Source organism: Cryptomeria japonica, chromosome 9 (assembly GCF_030272615.1).
Source record: "Cryptomeria japonica chromosome 9, Sugi_1.0, whole genome shotgun sequence".
Taxonomy (NCBI): Eukaryota; Viridiplantae; Streptophyta; class Pinopsida; order Cupressales; family Cupressaceae; genus Cryptomeria; species Cryptomeria japonica.
The window spans coordinates 304,667,926-304,682,994 of NC_081413.1; the positions used below are offsets into that span (position 1 = coordinate 304,667,926).

A 15,069-nucleotide genomic window follows, 5' to 3' on the forward strand; every position below is an offset into this window, starting at 1 on the left:
TGCGACTTTTCCACTTTCGCACCACAGGGCGATAAGCGATGCGGCCGGGAGGAAGAGAGTGTTATCGTTGTTTTGCAGCGATCAGGAACATGGGCCCGAGGGGCCAAGCCAGTCATTTGCGGCTGTCGAATCTTCATAAAGGCCCAATCCGACGGCCATGTTTTAATCTTGCATTGGGCCTAATGGATACTTACATAGAGAGATCTCACACATCCATCTTCGCGCGAATCTCTCAGATCGACGGTCAATATTCAATTCTCTTTGAGCTGTTGGCATTTAAACTCTTTTACAAGCGGTGGTTGTTGACCCAATGGTCGAGACGATCTTCTTTGCTCAATCGGCACCCCAGATCCAATCAGAATTCAATGCAACTGCCAAGTCTTTGCGCCATTACTCCAGACTTGATGTGTAGGCCGATTTTGGACGCCACCCATGCCTCTTCATTGCAAAATGAAGGCTTTTTTTGCCTACATATGCCATCTCGAACGCATCATTCGTAGAGATTTCCCCTTTCTGCAAGGATATTTTTCTTTTCTCAGATTGTACTCACGCGCCATCAAATCATTCTCTGATATGATCTTCCTCTGGGATATTTTTTGTAACCTAATCCTAGGTGGGTTAGGGCTTCCAGCTATGGTTTCATTTTGAGTTATGCATCAACTATAAAGGCAAATTTTGTAATCTTCCTAAGGATCTTCTTTCTTTTCTTCTGCCAAAAACTTATGTTTCTCTGCACTTGTAAAATTTTGCCTCGCCCTTTCATTAATAAAATCAGTCTTACTTGCCTTTTTTCAATTCTTACAACCTATGTAATGTTTTATCTCTTTGTTTGAATGTATCCTTGTTTGTTTTCCTTAGCTGTAGGTGTTTGTGTTGATCCCTCTATGGATGTTGACTATGAACTGAGCTTAGTTCCTCTCCTCATTTCATAGAATTCCAACCTTCACTCGCACTTAGGGAGCTGAATTAGGATCGAATATCGTGCATACCTGGGGTAGTTTTATTAGTGTTTTGTGCAACTATAGGCATGGAGATCACATTTCAGTCTAGGTGCAAACCTCTTTCCCTTCTTTCAAGCAACCCTTCTCTCTCTCCCTTTTCCCTGTCAAATCATAGATTAGTTTTACCAGTGTTGGGTTGGTCCAACACTCTACATTCCGATTGGAAAGGATGTCGGCCTTCTCCGGAGACTCAACCTCACATGCACAAGGTCCCACACTTGGAGGTTGTTTCCACGTTTCACAAGGTTGTTGAGCACGAGTGTTCAACAAGGGTGCGAAATTTTGTAACAACAGATAGATCTAGAGATTATGTCACAAGAGGACCCCAAGTTGTAGTGGACTATGCATAGGCCTAAATCTTTAACAACTACTCTAGCCATTCGTTTGCTATCCCAAGTTTCTAGTTCTTCTGCTGCTAAGAGGAATTGGTCTACTTAGAGCTTCATCCACTTTATTAAGAGGAATAGGCTTATTTCTAGGAGGGCAAAGAAGCTTGTGGCGGTACATAGTAAGGTGTGTCTCATTGACTGCAACACATCTACGTAAAAGGACAGTCTAGCAACCAAATGGGATGTAGAGCCAAATGAGCCAACACAAATTGATGATGATGATACACAGATAGGGCTAGTTGGTAGTGGTATAGGTGAGCTTGAGAATGTGGGGTCCAACAGTTCGAGTAACGAGGACATTGAAGAGTTTGGCAAGGAGCTTTGAAATGATTAGTCATTAGACTCTACTTCTAGAGTTTATACCATAGTGGCATTAATCGTTTGAGGAATTAATCAACAAACCAAAAGTATGAGATTTTTGAAAAAATCAGATTTACAAAAGAGAGTTAAAAATTGCAGAAAAACAATAAAAATTTACTTTTTTTTATATGTAAGGGCATTTCCATAGCATAGAGATATTGTAGGCAAATCAAATAGAGACTTCAACACATGAATTGCAAAAAACAGATTTTCATTGTTAATATCCATATCGCTGATTACATTGCACAAAACATACAACATAAATAATAACTAGATGGTAACAGTTGTCAAAATGTCAATTATAATATAGTTTGTGACTTTGTACAATATATAAATTAGAAATTTATATATTTTTTAATTTATTTAATATCTTTTATTAATTCCTTTATAGATTGTTTAAAAAAAAATACCCATTTTTGTGTTATTATTAGTGTTCCACGGGGACGCGTCCCTCCCCTTTTTGGCCACGTCTCCGGGACCGGGGGACGGGGACACGACGTCCCGCCACCGCCACTGCCACCCAAGCGCCGCCAGAGACAGGGAGACGTCTCCGCGTCTCCCAAGGAGACATGGAGACGCCTCCACGTCTCCTTGGGAGACATTTGGGCGTCTCCCCGTCCTTCGAGAGACATGCAGACGTCTCTCAAGGGACAGGGAGACACCCAGACGTCTCCTGTCACCCCCACGTACCCCAAACCCCCGTTGAAAATATAGGGGGAAACCATGCCGATAGAAGTATGGAAAATCTAACCTCCGAGTCTGATTAGGCTCCATATAACAACACAACTTAGAAATCTTGGTATTTAGATTTAGTATTTCAAATTTCCTAGAGTCTCATTTGAAATGTAATTCTTATACTGTAATACTATCATACATCTTTTCAAAACTAGTTTTTCAAGTACCATATGTATATGTATAACTATATCAGCACCACCACCCCCCTCACCGCCGTCCCCCCACCGTCCCCAAACTTAGGCCCTTGGTCCCCCCACCCCGAAAACGCGTCCCCCCATCCCCAACGCCCATGGAACACTGGTTATTATAATAAAAAACAGTATTTAATATTTAAATTGAGATTCAATACATTTCATATATATTTTTTTAATTAATAAATTTTTATTCTTACCACTAAAAACATTTGTTTCAAAAAATAAAAACAAAACAATCATTAAATTTTATTTAACAAAACATTAAAACATCCATATAATTATTTTATTTTTACCTCTAAAAACAAAATAAAAATACTAAATTCTATTTTAAAAAACATTTATATTTTTAACGTTGAAAACAATAAAAACACTTAACTTTAGTTTTAAAAGTATAAAATCAAACTATATTAATTTTGTATTTCAATTTTAAAAACAAAATAAAAATACCAATTTTATTGTATTTGAAAAACATATGATTAATAAGTATATTAAAATAATAGTAAATTTTAATATATTATATATTTATTTTTAATATATATTTTTATATAAATAAGATGATAAAATGTAAAATCATTACTTGAAATTTTAATAAAATATAAAAAACTTTATTAAAAAACCTAAACGTAAACTACAAATTGGAGGACAAATGTGGCAGCGACTTAGCTTGGAGACTCCGAGCAAGCAAAGGGGTCGAAATTAGAATTTGGCAATGCATGGTCACAAAGGTTGCAGATTTGTTGAAATTTGGCAACGCTGAATACAATTTTCATGCCCTCTTCAATCGATTTTCCCTATTCCAAACGCAGTGCAATGCAAACACAAGAAATTCATTGTGCCCTAGCCACCAATGACAAAAAAAATACATCTTCAAATATCAAAAAAAACCTTTAAAAAAATGCTTTATAAAAATATGTTTTAATAGAAGTGAAGTCCCCTTTTTCCATACGAATGTTCACCCGTATTTTAACAAATATCATGCATTTTTTATAAGTTTCCTGAATTTTGAACTTGAAGCCGAAAATTCGGTGAACCCTGTGACACAGTGCGTGATGAACCTACAACACACATGGCCTTTATAAAAAATGTGGCCGAAAAATATTTCGCTTTGCACCATTTAGGGTTCGCATTTTTTTCGCATTTTTTCATTGGCTAATCTTGATTAATCCAGCATTTTTTTGGCGATTTTCTTCCAAAAAATCGTTGACCGTTTTTGACCGATTGAATCCAATTGTGGGGGGGAAAAAATCAGCAAGCTCCCTAACTGCCAATTAATCGCGTATAATCACAATTTTTTGCAGATGTTTGCTTCTATGGTTTATACTTCTAGTATTTACCATTTAGCATTTTGTTTTTGAAGTTTGAACTCTGAACATTGTTGAATCTTGACATTGGATCGTTATTAAGATGATTATGAAATGAAAAAAATTGAAAATTCTCATTCCAATGTATAAATTTGATATTTTGACATTTGTCATTTGAATACTAGACTCTACTTACTATGTTATACATCTTTATCTTTTTAAAACTAATTTTTAAGTATTATATATATTATGTTAGTGTTGTGACCATTTCACACATCGCCCCATTAAAATGGGGACCCCCTCTTTTTCGCTTTTGTTTTGCTTGTTCTTCTCTCTACTTTTAGGGTTTTGAGTGAGTGAGTGGTCTGTCTGGGCTAGGGTTAAGCCTTAAGGGTTTCTTTTGGATATTTTTTCAAGCCAAGTCCAGTCAAATTTTGAAAGTTATTAAGCGTCCTTCCGAAGGTTGATTTTTGAAGTAAGGTGAGTCTGTCTGGAAAGTCAGATATGTCCCAGGTTAGGTCTAGACTCGGAAATTTTTGGGGTAAAATTCAAATTTTGTCTAAGTGTTAGCATTTTGAAGATGAAATTGTATATTCTTGCCTCGGTAAATTTTGATCAAATTTCGGAGGCAAGATGATGCCTGAAACAGAGAAAGTGCTCCTGTCCTTCACTAGAGGTTCAGGGCGTATTTCATTCCAAGTGCAATTTCTTGTTTTGTGAGAGCTTGCTAACTGATTCCTGGCCTTGAAGATGACCTAACTCTGCCTTGTGAAATGATTGGAGAACTAAATTTTGAATATTTTAGCCAGAAAGGACAAAAGTGCTCCCGTCCCTCTCCAAGGGACCAGAGCACAAATGTTATTTTATGCATATTTGTCACTGACTTTTCTATTTTGTTTTGTGCAGGGTCTTCCGGAATGATAATTGGACGTGACTCGATACTTTTGAAGATTTTGAAGGCATGAAAATGGTGAATTTTTAAGGTTGAAAGAAAAAGTGCTCCCGTCCCTCTCCAAGGGACCAAGGCAAAGTGCTCCCGTCCCTCACTGAAGGACAAAGGCGAAAAAGCTTATTGGAGCCATTCCTGACCTTGTTTGGTTAAATTGAGACATCAAAGGCATGGTGGAGGACGAAATGAACATGATAAAGCATCCAGACTTGATTGAAAACAATGAAATGATGAAGTTTTTGCCTAGAAGGTAAAAAGTGCTCCCGTCCCTCACTGAAGGACTAGAGCACTTTTCTTTATATGCACAATTTTAGACCTCTTTTAGACATTAACTTTTATTCATAGCATGAAGTAAGATGAAATCTTCTCTAGCAAAGGAATTTCGAGGTGAAAAGTGAGACAATTTGGCTTAGAGGGCAAAAAGTGCTCCCGTCCCTCACTGAAGGACTGGCGCACTAAATTTCAAATTTGCACTATCTTTGCAAGGTTAAGGTGATTTTATGATTTGAAGAGGTTAAGGGAGGCATGTTTTGTCCATTGAATATAATTTAAGCAGTTCACAAAGGAGTAAATCAACCCAAATGACAAAAAGTGCTCCCGTCCCTCACTGAAGGACCGTGCCACTTTTTCAAGTTTCTCTTCTTTGTTTGATATTTTATGGCAAAACTTGACTTGGATGGGAAGGACGAATGATGTTTTATGCCTTGGACGCGATTGAAGGTTTAAAAAGACAAAGAAATACACCAAGATATGAAAAAGTGCTCCCGTCCCTCTCCAAGGGACCAGAGCGATTTTCCAAAAAGTGTGAATTTCCTGCAAGGCCAAGGCAAGTTTGTGATTGAAATGAATGAAAGAGGACATGATTAGCCCATTGAAGATAATTTGGGAAGCTAGCAAAGGACGGATAAGCTTGAAGTTGAAAAAGTGTTCCTGTCCGTCACTGAAGGACCAGAGCACTTAACATGTTATCTAGCCTTTTTCACCAATTTTGGACAAATTGAGGCCAAGGCGCAAGTTTGAAAAAGTGTTTAAAATGCCTTGAAGTGGAATTGAGATGCGAGAGTGGAAAAATTTTGACGACAATTGGCAAAAGTGCTCTCGTCCCTCACCAAGGGACCAGGGCGCAATTTCCAAATATGACCATTTACCTTGCATTTTGAAAGGATATTTTTATTACCAAGGCTCAAGATGGAGTGAAATGTGATATTCTACGCCTTGAGGGTAAATTGAAGATTGATATGATCAAGAATTCATGCAATGGACTCAAAAGTGCTCCCGTCCCTCACCGAAGGACCAAAGAACTTTTTATGAAAACAACAAATTCTCTCCGAGATTATGCTAAGGCAAAGTTGTGTGAGATAGGAAAGAACTTCTAAAGCATGGTGAACAAAGGTTTGACTTTAAAAAATTGAGAATCCTAGCCTAAAAATGAAAAAGTGCTCCTGTCCCTCTCCAAGGGACCAGAGCGCTTAACATGTGCATTCTTTATTTTTTGCCATATCCCAACGTTGATGTCCTCCAAATCGCATGAAATGCCAAAATCACCAATTTCAAAATATTTGAAAAAATTTAAAATAAATTGGCATTTAATAAAGGCGCATGGCATTTAATAAATTAATTTTGAGCCTCAAAAAATCGATTTTTTTATTATTAAGGCATTTAAAATTAATTTTTATTAAATTAAAATTGAAAATGTGGAGCGCACAAGGCATTATTTGCCTTTATTTGACAAGTCGGCCTACTCCTTTTGGGTTTTTATTTATTATTTCACCTTTTATTTGCTAGGTCGGCCTCATGGGTAAGTGTAAGGTGAGCGCTCTATATATTGGAGGTGTTGTTTCACAATTCAAATCATTCAATCATTCTTTAAAGTGCGAATTTGGAGAGCAATTTGAGGAGCGAAATCCAGAGGAGTGGAGCGAATTTCTACTAAATGTGGAGAAGCTAGTGGAAGGTGAAATTCTTTTGAAGCTAGTAAGAGCCTGTGTTCCAGCAATATTCAAAGCAGATCAGACGTTCAATCATCAAATGTAAGTCCCCTTGTGATTCCAGCAAATCACATCATACCACGGAGAGCTTATCCACACGTAGAGATCCTACATACAAGAACCTTGAAGTCATCCCGATTGATCCTTTTCGCGACATCTTCAGCATTTGGAGGCTTTATTCAAGAGAGGATAAGGTACCCTTGGGTATTTTATTCTGTGTTTGATAGTGTACAAAATATACGTCAACAGTTAGCACCCCCAAAACGTAGCCCCCCATCTCCACGTCCCCAAACTCCATTGAACTTTGCATTTGACAAGTTACTGAATTATCATATTGTGAATTTATGAGCCTTTTTTTTTTTTGCAAATTATAAAGTGTTTAAATATTTTGCTTATTGGCAAATTATAAGTATTAGTATTTTTATAATTTTTAATATATATATATATACACGCACACATACACAAACTTTTACGTACACCCAAAGGAAACATCACCAACATTTCCAAGGGCCTCATCATGAAGCATTTCAAAGACATGTCCCCAAATGGATAAGAGATCCCCTTCCATCGATGATGCTACAAGGGATGAGTCACAAGTTTTTTTGGGGCGGGTGCAAGGCGAACACATCCCCATGTAGCCCTACTAATGCATTCTATTGCATTCATTTTGGTTTGAGGTGTTGCATTTATCTCAAGCCTCCACAAACTGTTGTAGATACCCAAAACATTTACACTAGGAAACTCATCAAGTTTTTACAAAAAACTACTAGTAGTTCTCAAATTCATCTTGCTAAACAATCTGCATTTCTACAATTACAACATATATTGAAGCAATCAATGAAGCACATCCATTATCAACTAAATATCCCACCCTTTCAAAACAAGAAATTAATATCACTAGTGTGTTTCTTTTTCTCATTAGCAAACAGAATGCTCAAAAGAAGCCACTAGAACATCATATAATTTATTAAGACTTCTTATTTACTCGGTACATTTCTCTGAAAATGTATCCCTCGCCAACTCATTCTTCACCATATTTCAGCCTTATATTATGCTACCCTTCTAGTTCTCTTGTCTTGCCTGAAAATTAGGACTATGAAATCAGCAAGGATTTGATAATTTAATCTCTTCTAGAATGTCTTAATTCAAAAGTTACAAGATTGTCTAAATTTTACAGTATGTAGTCAATTAAAGTTAGACATTGTACCACAGGCCTCAAGCTGACAAAAAAATTAAGAAATAGCCTCTAGATAAAAGGCAGTTGTGAGAAAAAAAGAAATCTAGTATATACCTAAAAGATCATATTCGCTAGTCAAATTATGTTACAACCCTTAAATTTTGTTTTGGACATGATTTTATCCCAAATCAAATGGTATTATATTTAATATTGCGATAAGTTTTCAAATGAGCTCTTTTAATATCCTCCAACTACATGATGCCTATGGTTACCTCCAGGCTAACTCTGAGTTGTCCCCAATAGATGTGGGTTAACGTTGACTGCTGCATATTTCAATGAGACAAAACTTGTTAATTTTCAAAGTGTAATTGAGGTGTATTTTGTTTTGAATTCTTCAATCAGCTATGCAATTCAGAAAAGATTTATTTCTGGTATTGAGATATGATAGTGTATTTAGTATTTAAAGAAGCAAAGGGAAATATATTTACATTGTTTAGGCACGCCCATGAAAACACCAAATTCTATTTTACAGGCAATTAGAATTTTTTTGGGAAGGAGCACCAAGTTCAACATTATTTTTTCCATACCGTCTCACCAAATTGGAACTTTAAGCAGTGTATAATTATTGTCTATACTCATGGAAATTGTGATAGACCTATCAAGCACTACCCTTCTGTCGAAGATTATATTAGGACTGATCCTAAATTTAGAGTTCCAAATAGTTCTCAGGATGAGAGCCATCAAGCACTGCACACAACTATGAATCTAAACAGATTACCAGCTTCTTTATTAATGTAAGTATCCTCCTTTTTGGATACTATGAGAAATAAAACAATTATATTTTAAAATACCGTAACCATACACTATAAGGATTGCCCCAGTGATTATTATCATAAAGATGTTCTCAGCAAGTGACTTATGTTTACGCATGTCCTTTCTTTCCCAAATACATCTTTAGTCGTCTAATGAATCCAATTAGGCCTTTGAGGTAGCATCTGCTTTTAACCTCCATTTCCATTATAAGATGACCATATACTTTGGGATCCATCCAATTATTTAATCATTTGTGAGTATTACTATAAAAATTTCCTTGCTTTCTTTACTACATAGCTATTATGCAAAACTGAACAAAATCTAATGAAAAATCCTGTCATTTTATTTATCCATACAAAATGCCCTCAAAAGACAAGTCAGCCGATTCAATCAATAAAATCTGTTATATAAAAAAATATTAAAGAATCTTACAAGTGTACAAAGAAGCAAGCATTAAAACGATGATAGCGGAATCATGGTTAATAAAGAATCTTACATGAGAAGCTCATAAGTGCATCTCGCGGGAAGCAAGCACTAAAACAATGTAAGCATAACCAAGGTAAATAAAGAACACTTACGAAATGGCAAAGTGACAGACTGAAAGGCGTGTGAGCGATTTGAGGTAAGAAATCTCAGTGGAGAGAGAAAAAGCTGAAGGGCGTGGTGGCATTTTACACAACTCGAGCTCTTTGAGAGCTTTAAGATTTCTGAAGGGAGGCAAGCTGCCCAGCCCGGAAGACTCACAGACTTTCACGTGCAACTGCTCCAGCTCTACCAAATCCCCCACCTCCCAGGGGAGTAATTTCACCTCATTAGAAAACAGCTTGAGCGTCTTCAGCCTCTTCAACCGTCTCACAGATTCAGGGATCACCCCAAACACATTATTGTACACATACAGGCCCCTCACTCTTTCTGCTTTCTCCGCCTCCACCTCCTCCAGTAGAGGGAATATCCATTCCTTCCCAGACACGTCAATCACCCCTTCTTCCAACTGCTCATTACAATCCTCTTCCTCGTTACTAGCTTTATTGTCTTCAATGGCAATGCAACTACCACTACCGTCGGGCATATCGTCCATTTCAAATGCTGCTAATCCTGCATCGTCCCGAAGTTTGACCTCCATTGCCCTAATTCTTCTATCGCTCGCTAAATGGTCAAATGTCCTAAAAGTTTTCACGCAAGCAAATATGCAAATCGAAAAATATGTTATATAAGATGAGTGGGAAAATCCCAAGAATCACTCGTCTTTATTATTAAATCCCGACCCTGCTTCTGAAGCTGAAACCCTGCCAAACCCGAGGATCATAAGGGAATTTTACCCGCAATCTGACTTGTGGAGAAAAAGATCCCCTTACTTCAAGATTTTAGATTTTCGTATTTCCGCAGCTAGGGTTTATGTCTATGTTACCAAATTCTCCTACTATCGCATAAGCGATGCCCTTCGCTACGCCCTGGATTCGGCCCTAAAGACCCCGGCCGTCAAAATCTGTATAGATCAGAAATTTTCGTCATGAAAATTAGAAAAAGCAGTTTACCAAAAAGGAGAGTTGGGGAAAATCAGAAAATGTCACGGAAGAGGAAAATTAAATATCCCGTCCGTGTTTTTCGTGGTGTGTGCTAGGTATCCGTGATTGAGATTTCATTCCAAAACTTCTTGGACTTGTGCTAGGTAAATATTTTGCTGACTTTCACGATTAAGAAAATTGTATGGCGAAGATGGTTATATTGATATCCTCACAAAATAGTGCATTTTCAAAGAGACATTAAGAAAATATCAATATTACACATTTGGTTATATTTAATAAAAAGAATGTAGTTTTTGATAATTTCAATTTTCAAGATTTCAAAGTTGATTATTCTCTTGGTTGTATAGAATGAGATTTAGGAAAGCTTTTTGGTCATTCTTTGATTTCGTTCTATACATTGAAAAAATAAGTTAGTGGATTTTTAGGAGGAATGTATGAGTGGTCTTATGTAAAAGGTAACAAAATGTAAAAATGTGAAAGTTTGAGAAGGAAAGGAAGCATTAAGCATTTGACGTAGAAATTTAAAAATATCAAGCAACATCATGTGCACCATGAAATTGATAAGATAGTAATTTTTTTTATTTGTAAAGATCTTGTATGAAGATAGTAACAAAAATAGAAAAAATGAATTTTTTACAGAATCTTAAATTCAAAATTATGCACCTTTACTCATTACAATAAGAGTTGAAGTAGTCAATCGACTCCTCCTTTTTCTTTATAATTGTGTATGGATTATTTTCCATTCTTGAATATCGATCAAAGGAGAATGGTTGTTCTATACAAAGGTCCTTTTATTGATTTAATTGTTGATATAGTTGTAAAAATTAATCCTTGTCTTTTTGTTTTACCTATATCAATTATTTTTTGGGTAGCGTTAGTCTGTGAGATTTATGTATGGTGCTTACCCATGCCATGGATAGGGGTATTTGTCTATGATTACCTAGAGATGTGGTTGTTATAGGTGTACTTTTTGGGTCATCTTGGTTCCAAGGTGGGCCATTATAATGATCGAATCAAACAACTACATAGAAAGGTAAATCTAGGGGTTTAGAGCCAATTGTGTACACAATACCTAGCACCTCTCTAAGTGACACATAGATAAGACTTGCTTGTATCCAAAGGTTTGTTGAAAACGATTTTCGTTGGCCCCTACATAGTAGGAGTTCCTTTAGAAGTTTGTCAACATCATTATCACCATTTCATTTCATGCGTGTTTTTATTGCAACATTAAGTGTGATGGGAAGATTAAGTACTTTAAGTACTTTTTTGTTGTGTGTCCTCACTAAATCATTGGTAGAGTATAGGTGCATTAACTGGCCAAATTCATTTTGTTCATCAGGACATGGTGATTTGTTTGTGCGGTTTATTAGTAATTCCCAATCTTGTTCAATTGGTTTTGCGTCATGCATGTTTTGTGATATTGAGAGAAGTCAATTTGAGTTTGAGTGTCATCTTGTTGATGAAATATTGTTTGTAATGTAACAATTGTAGTGAATTTCTATGGCATTCAAGTGTGATGCATAGATAGGTTTATCTATAACAGGTGGTGGTTGTGCCAAGTCGCCAACAAGAATGATAGATGTCCCACCAAAGAACAAGTGTTGTTGGCGAGGGAAAGCTTTACACAAAATTTATTATCTATTTTCAATACTAACTTTGGTTATACATTGAAGCTCATCTCATTCACAATGAGGTATTTTATGTGTCTCATCTCTTCTTGAAATACTTATAGTGATCGTCCCTTTAATGGTTGCATTTCTCTCATTGGAATCTTAAGGGTGGAATGAATAGTTGAGGCATGTGTGTGTAATGATGCAATTCCTGTAGGAGCAAAAATATGAGTAGGTTATTTTTTTTTATGCTAAACTCTAAAGTGTGTGTCTACTGCAATGTATTAGGTAGGATTTTATTGTCCTTGTTGTTCCTTGTATGATCATGTGCAATGGATGCTTGAAGAAATTATCATTATAATGTTCGTTGTGAATAGCTTGAAGCAAAAACTGTAGGGAGGACAATTTCAATTTGTCTCATTTTTTAAAATTTCTATTTTCATAGGATTTCATAATATTTCTCTTGCAATTTCTACCCAATGTTTTCATTACTATCAAAAGATATCAAGCATTTCTCAACTCGTGTCTAGATTTATTCATAAAATCATAGCTAATATTTGTGTTTAATAGTTGCAAAACACTTTGTCTCAAGCTCAAGAATCTGTTGGCTCTAAAATGTCGATATTTTAGATTTAATTTTCATTTATTGTTGTGCAGTAATAGTTGTAGGGAGATTGATACATATTTTATAATTTTCTCCAGTGTCTGTCATGAGCATTCAAAATTATTTGGAGCTCTTCCTTAGGGGAACAAATGAAATATTTTGTATTCCTCCCTGCAAGTGCAAAAAATGAAGAAAGATTGTAGTATCCTTGTAAATAAGATACAACTTAAAGAATAAAATTGGGTTTATGAGTAGAATCTTGATGTGATTTTGACAAGAAAAAAAGTTTGCAAATCATAAGCTTAGTGTACTCATTGGCATGGAAGAGATGTCTCATGTGTATCTATTTTATCAAATTAGTCTTCAAATCTCTAATTAGTTGAAAGTGGTTGGAGACACAATATGATCTTGAGTATGCTCATCATAATTTAAAGATGACCATCATAGTTAGAATCCAATAGGATTTTTTCTACTATATGATGGTTTTCTCTAGACAAAGTAGTTGTGTCCACTATTGTTCTCTATATCATCACGTAGTAATCATTTTTTCTAGATTATTTCTTAATGATTTCATTTTTCCTTTGTGTGTACATCATCAGTTTCAATAGTGTAAAGCATGCTCAAAATGTTTATTCTTTCTTTGGGAATTTCTACTAATTGTTCAGCACTTATGACAACACCATTATAAAATGGGCCATATTCTACTTTTTATTGCAATGCATCTCTAGCATCACTTCTACTTACATAGCAGTTGTAATAGTGTCCTTGTGTATGTAGTCTTTGAATTACGAGCACATGTTATTCTTCTATTGTACATGGAAGTGCCTATGCAATACTCTTAATGTCTTATGAGAAGCTTATTGTATGCCCATTGTATTTATATCGACCTCCAAGAATATGGGTTACTTGTAATACATGGTTCATTCTAGCAATGAGCATTTCTTGTACCTGGATGAGTCTTTTTAGCACACCAAGTTGTTCTCCCGATTCCATATTATTGCGTGATAAAAAAAATGTGTGTCTTTCTCATTGAAGCATCTTTTGCAAGTAGCATTAATATTTGATGACTGAAGAGGCATGCTTGGGTAACATTCCTTACATATAACGCAGGTTTGTTGTTTGGATAGTGCATCTGTTCTTTGTCAAAATCCTTTTGATGTTGTCATGAAGTTAGCATTGTTGTTGAATGCTATTGCTTGTCTTGGTTGCTATTGTATTGGTGCATGTTAATTTTGGCACATTTGGTTTTCTGATTTTCTTACATGTTTTGGTGCATTTGTTTCCTCTTTATGATGAGCATAGTAATTTTTCCTTTCTTTACGATTTTGTAGTCTTTGGTATTCTATTTGTTGTGGGCAAATTTGGATTTGTCCTAATTTCTTAATACACCTACAAGCAGCTATTTCCTCTTTATGGTGGGCATAATAAGCTTGATTTCTTTTTCAACTTTACAACCTTTCAACTTCTATTAGTTGGGGAACTTGACTTTTTGTAGTTGCAAAAATTCATGTTTTGCATTTTAGAAATATTTTGCTAAATTAATAATAATGATAAGAGGAAAGGAGTAAAACAAATGTACATAATAGCAATACAAGTAAAACATGCAATATTGAAAGAACTAAGTGTTGTATATGTATACATCTAAACAAACATGTACATATTGTTACAATTATCATTATCAAATCTTTTTGATACACTTGTAATCTATGTGAAACCTTTAATATTGGAAGAAGTGAATTCTGCATTTGTATGAAAAAGATATACGTAACATGTATTTGGAAATTTAAACTTAGCAATTTACACACATGTTTTTATTTTATTTTTTACTTTTTTTTATAAATTAAAATTAAGATTTAAGAAATATTTCTCAATAAATAAAATTTTTATAAGATAAAATGTGAACATTAAACCAATTTGACGTAGATGTTATTTTTTTCTATTTTTTCGTAAAAAAAACTAGAGAAAAGACCAAGAAAAATAAATTTATATCCTTGTTTGAACAAAACGCAAAATGCAAATAAATCTTGATATTTTTTTTGTTTTTTTACTGTATTTTATCTCAATATTGTGAGATAAGAAAAAAAAAATTGAAATTAAAAAACCTCGTCACAACAATTTAGCAAAGGAATCATAAAAAAAAAAGATTATAAATCATAGGATATTACCCTCTTAATTGTGAATTTACTTTAAAAAATGCACAGATGAACAAGTATACCTCACACGTGGTACTTAATAATGCTAATAAGAAAAAAAAAATGTATAAGAAAATCCTTTCTAACATATCATTTTTGCAAAGAAAAACAAAGATAAAGATTAAAAAACACAACTAAATGGCATGCACAATTGCATCTTATAAGATCCAAAAATAAAGTTCATAATATGTTAAAAAATAAAAATAAAGAACATGCAGAAAGCAATTTGG

At 35.0% G+C, this 15,069-nt stretch overlaps 1 protein-coding gene across 1 annotated transcript in view; it reads right to left on the reverse strand.

Moving 5' to 3' along the window:
* Positions 1 to 10,584, reverse strand: part of LOC131079591 (uncharacterized) — a 52,368-nt gene extending 41,784 nt beyond the window's left edge. The window contains exon 1 of the mRNA XM_058017586.2: positions 9,486 to 10,584. Within this exon, the coding sequence (XP_057873569.2) occupies positions 9,486 to 10,030 (545 nt within the window). The 5' untranslated portion in view covers positions 10,031 to 10,584. The remainder of the gene's footprint in view (positions 1 to 9,485) is intronic.
* Between the last annotated feature and the right edge of the window lie 4,485 nt (positions 10,585 to 15,069).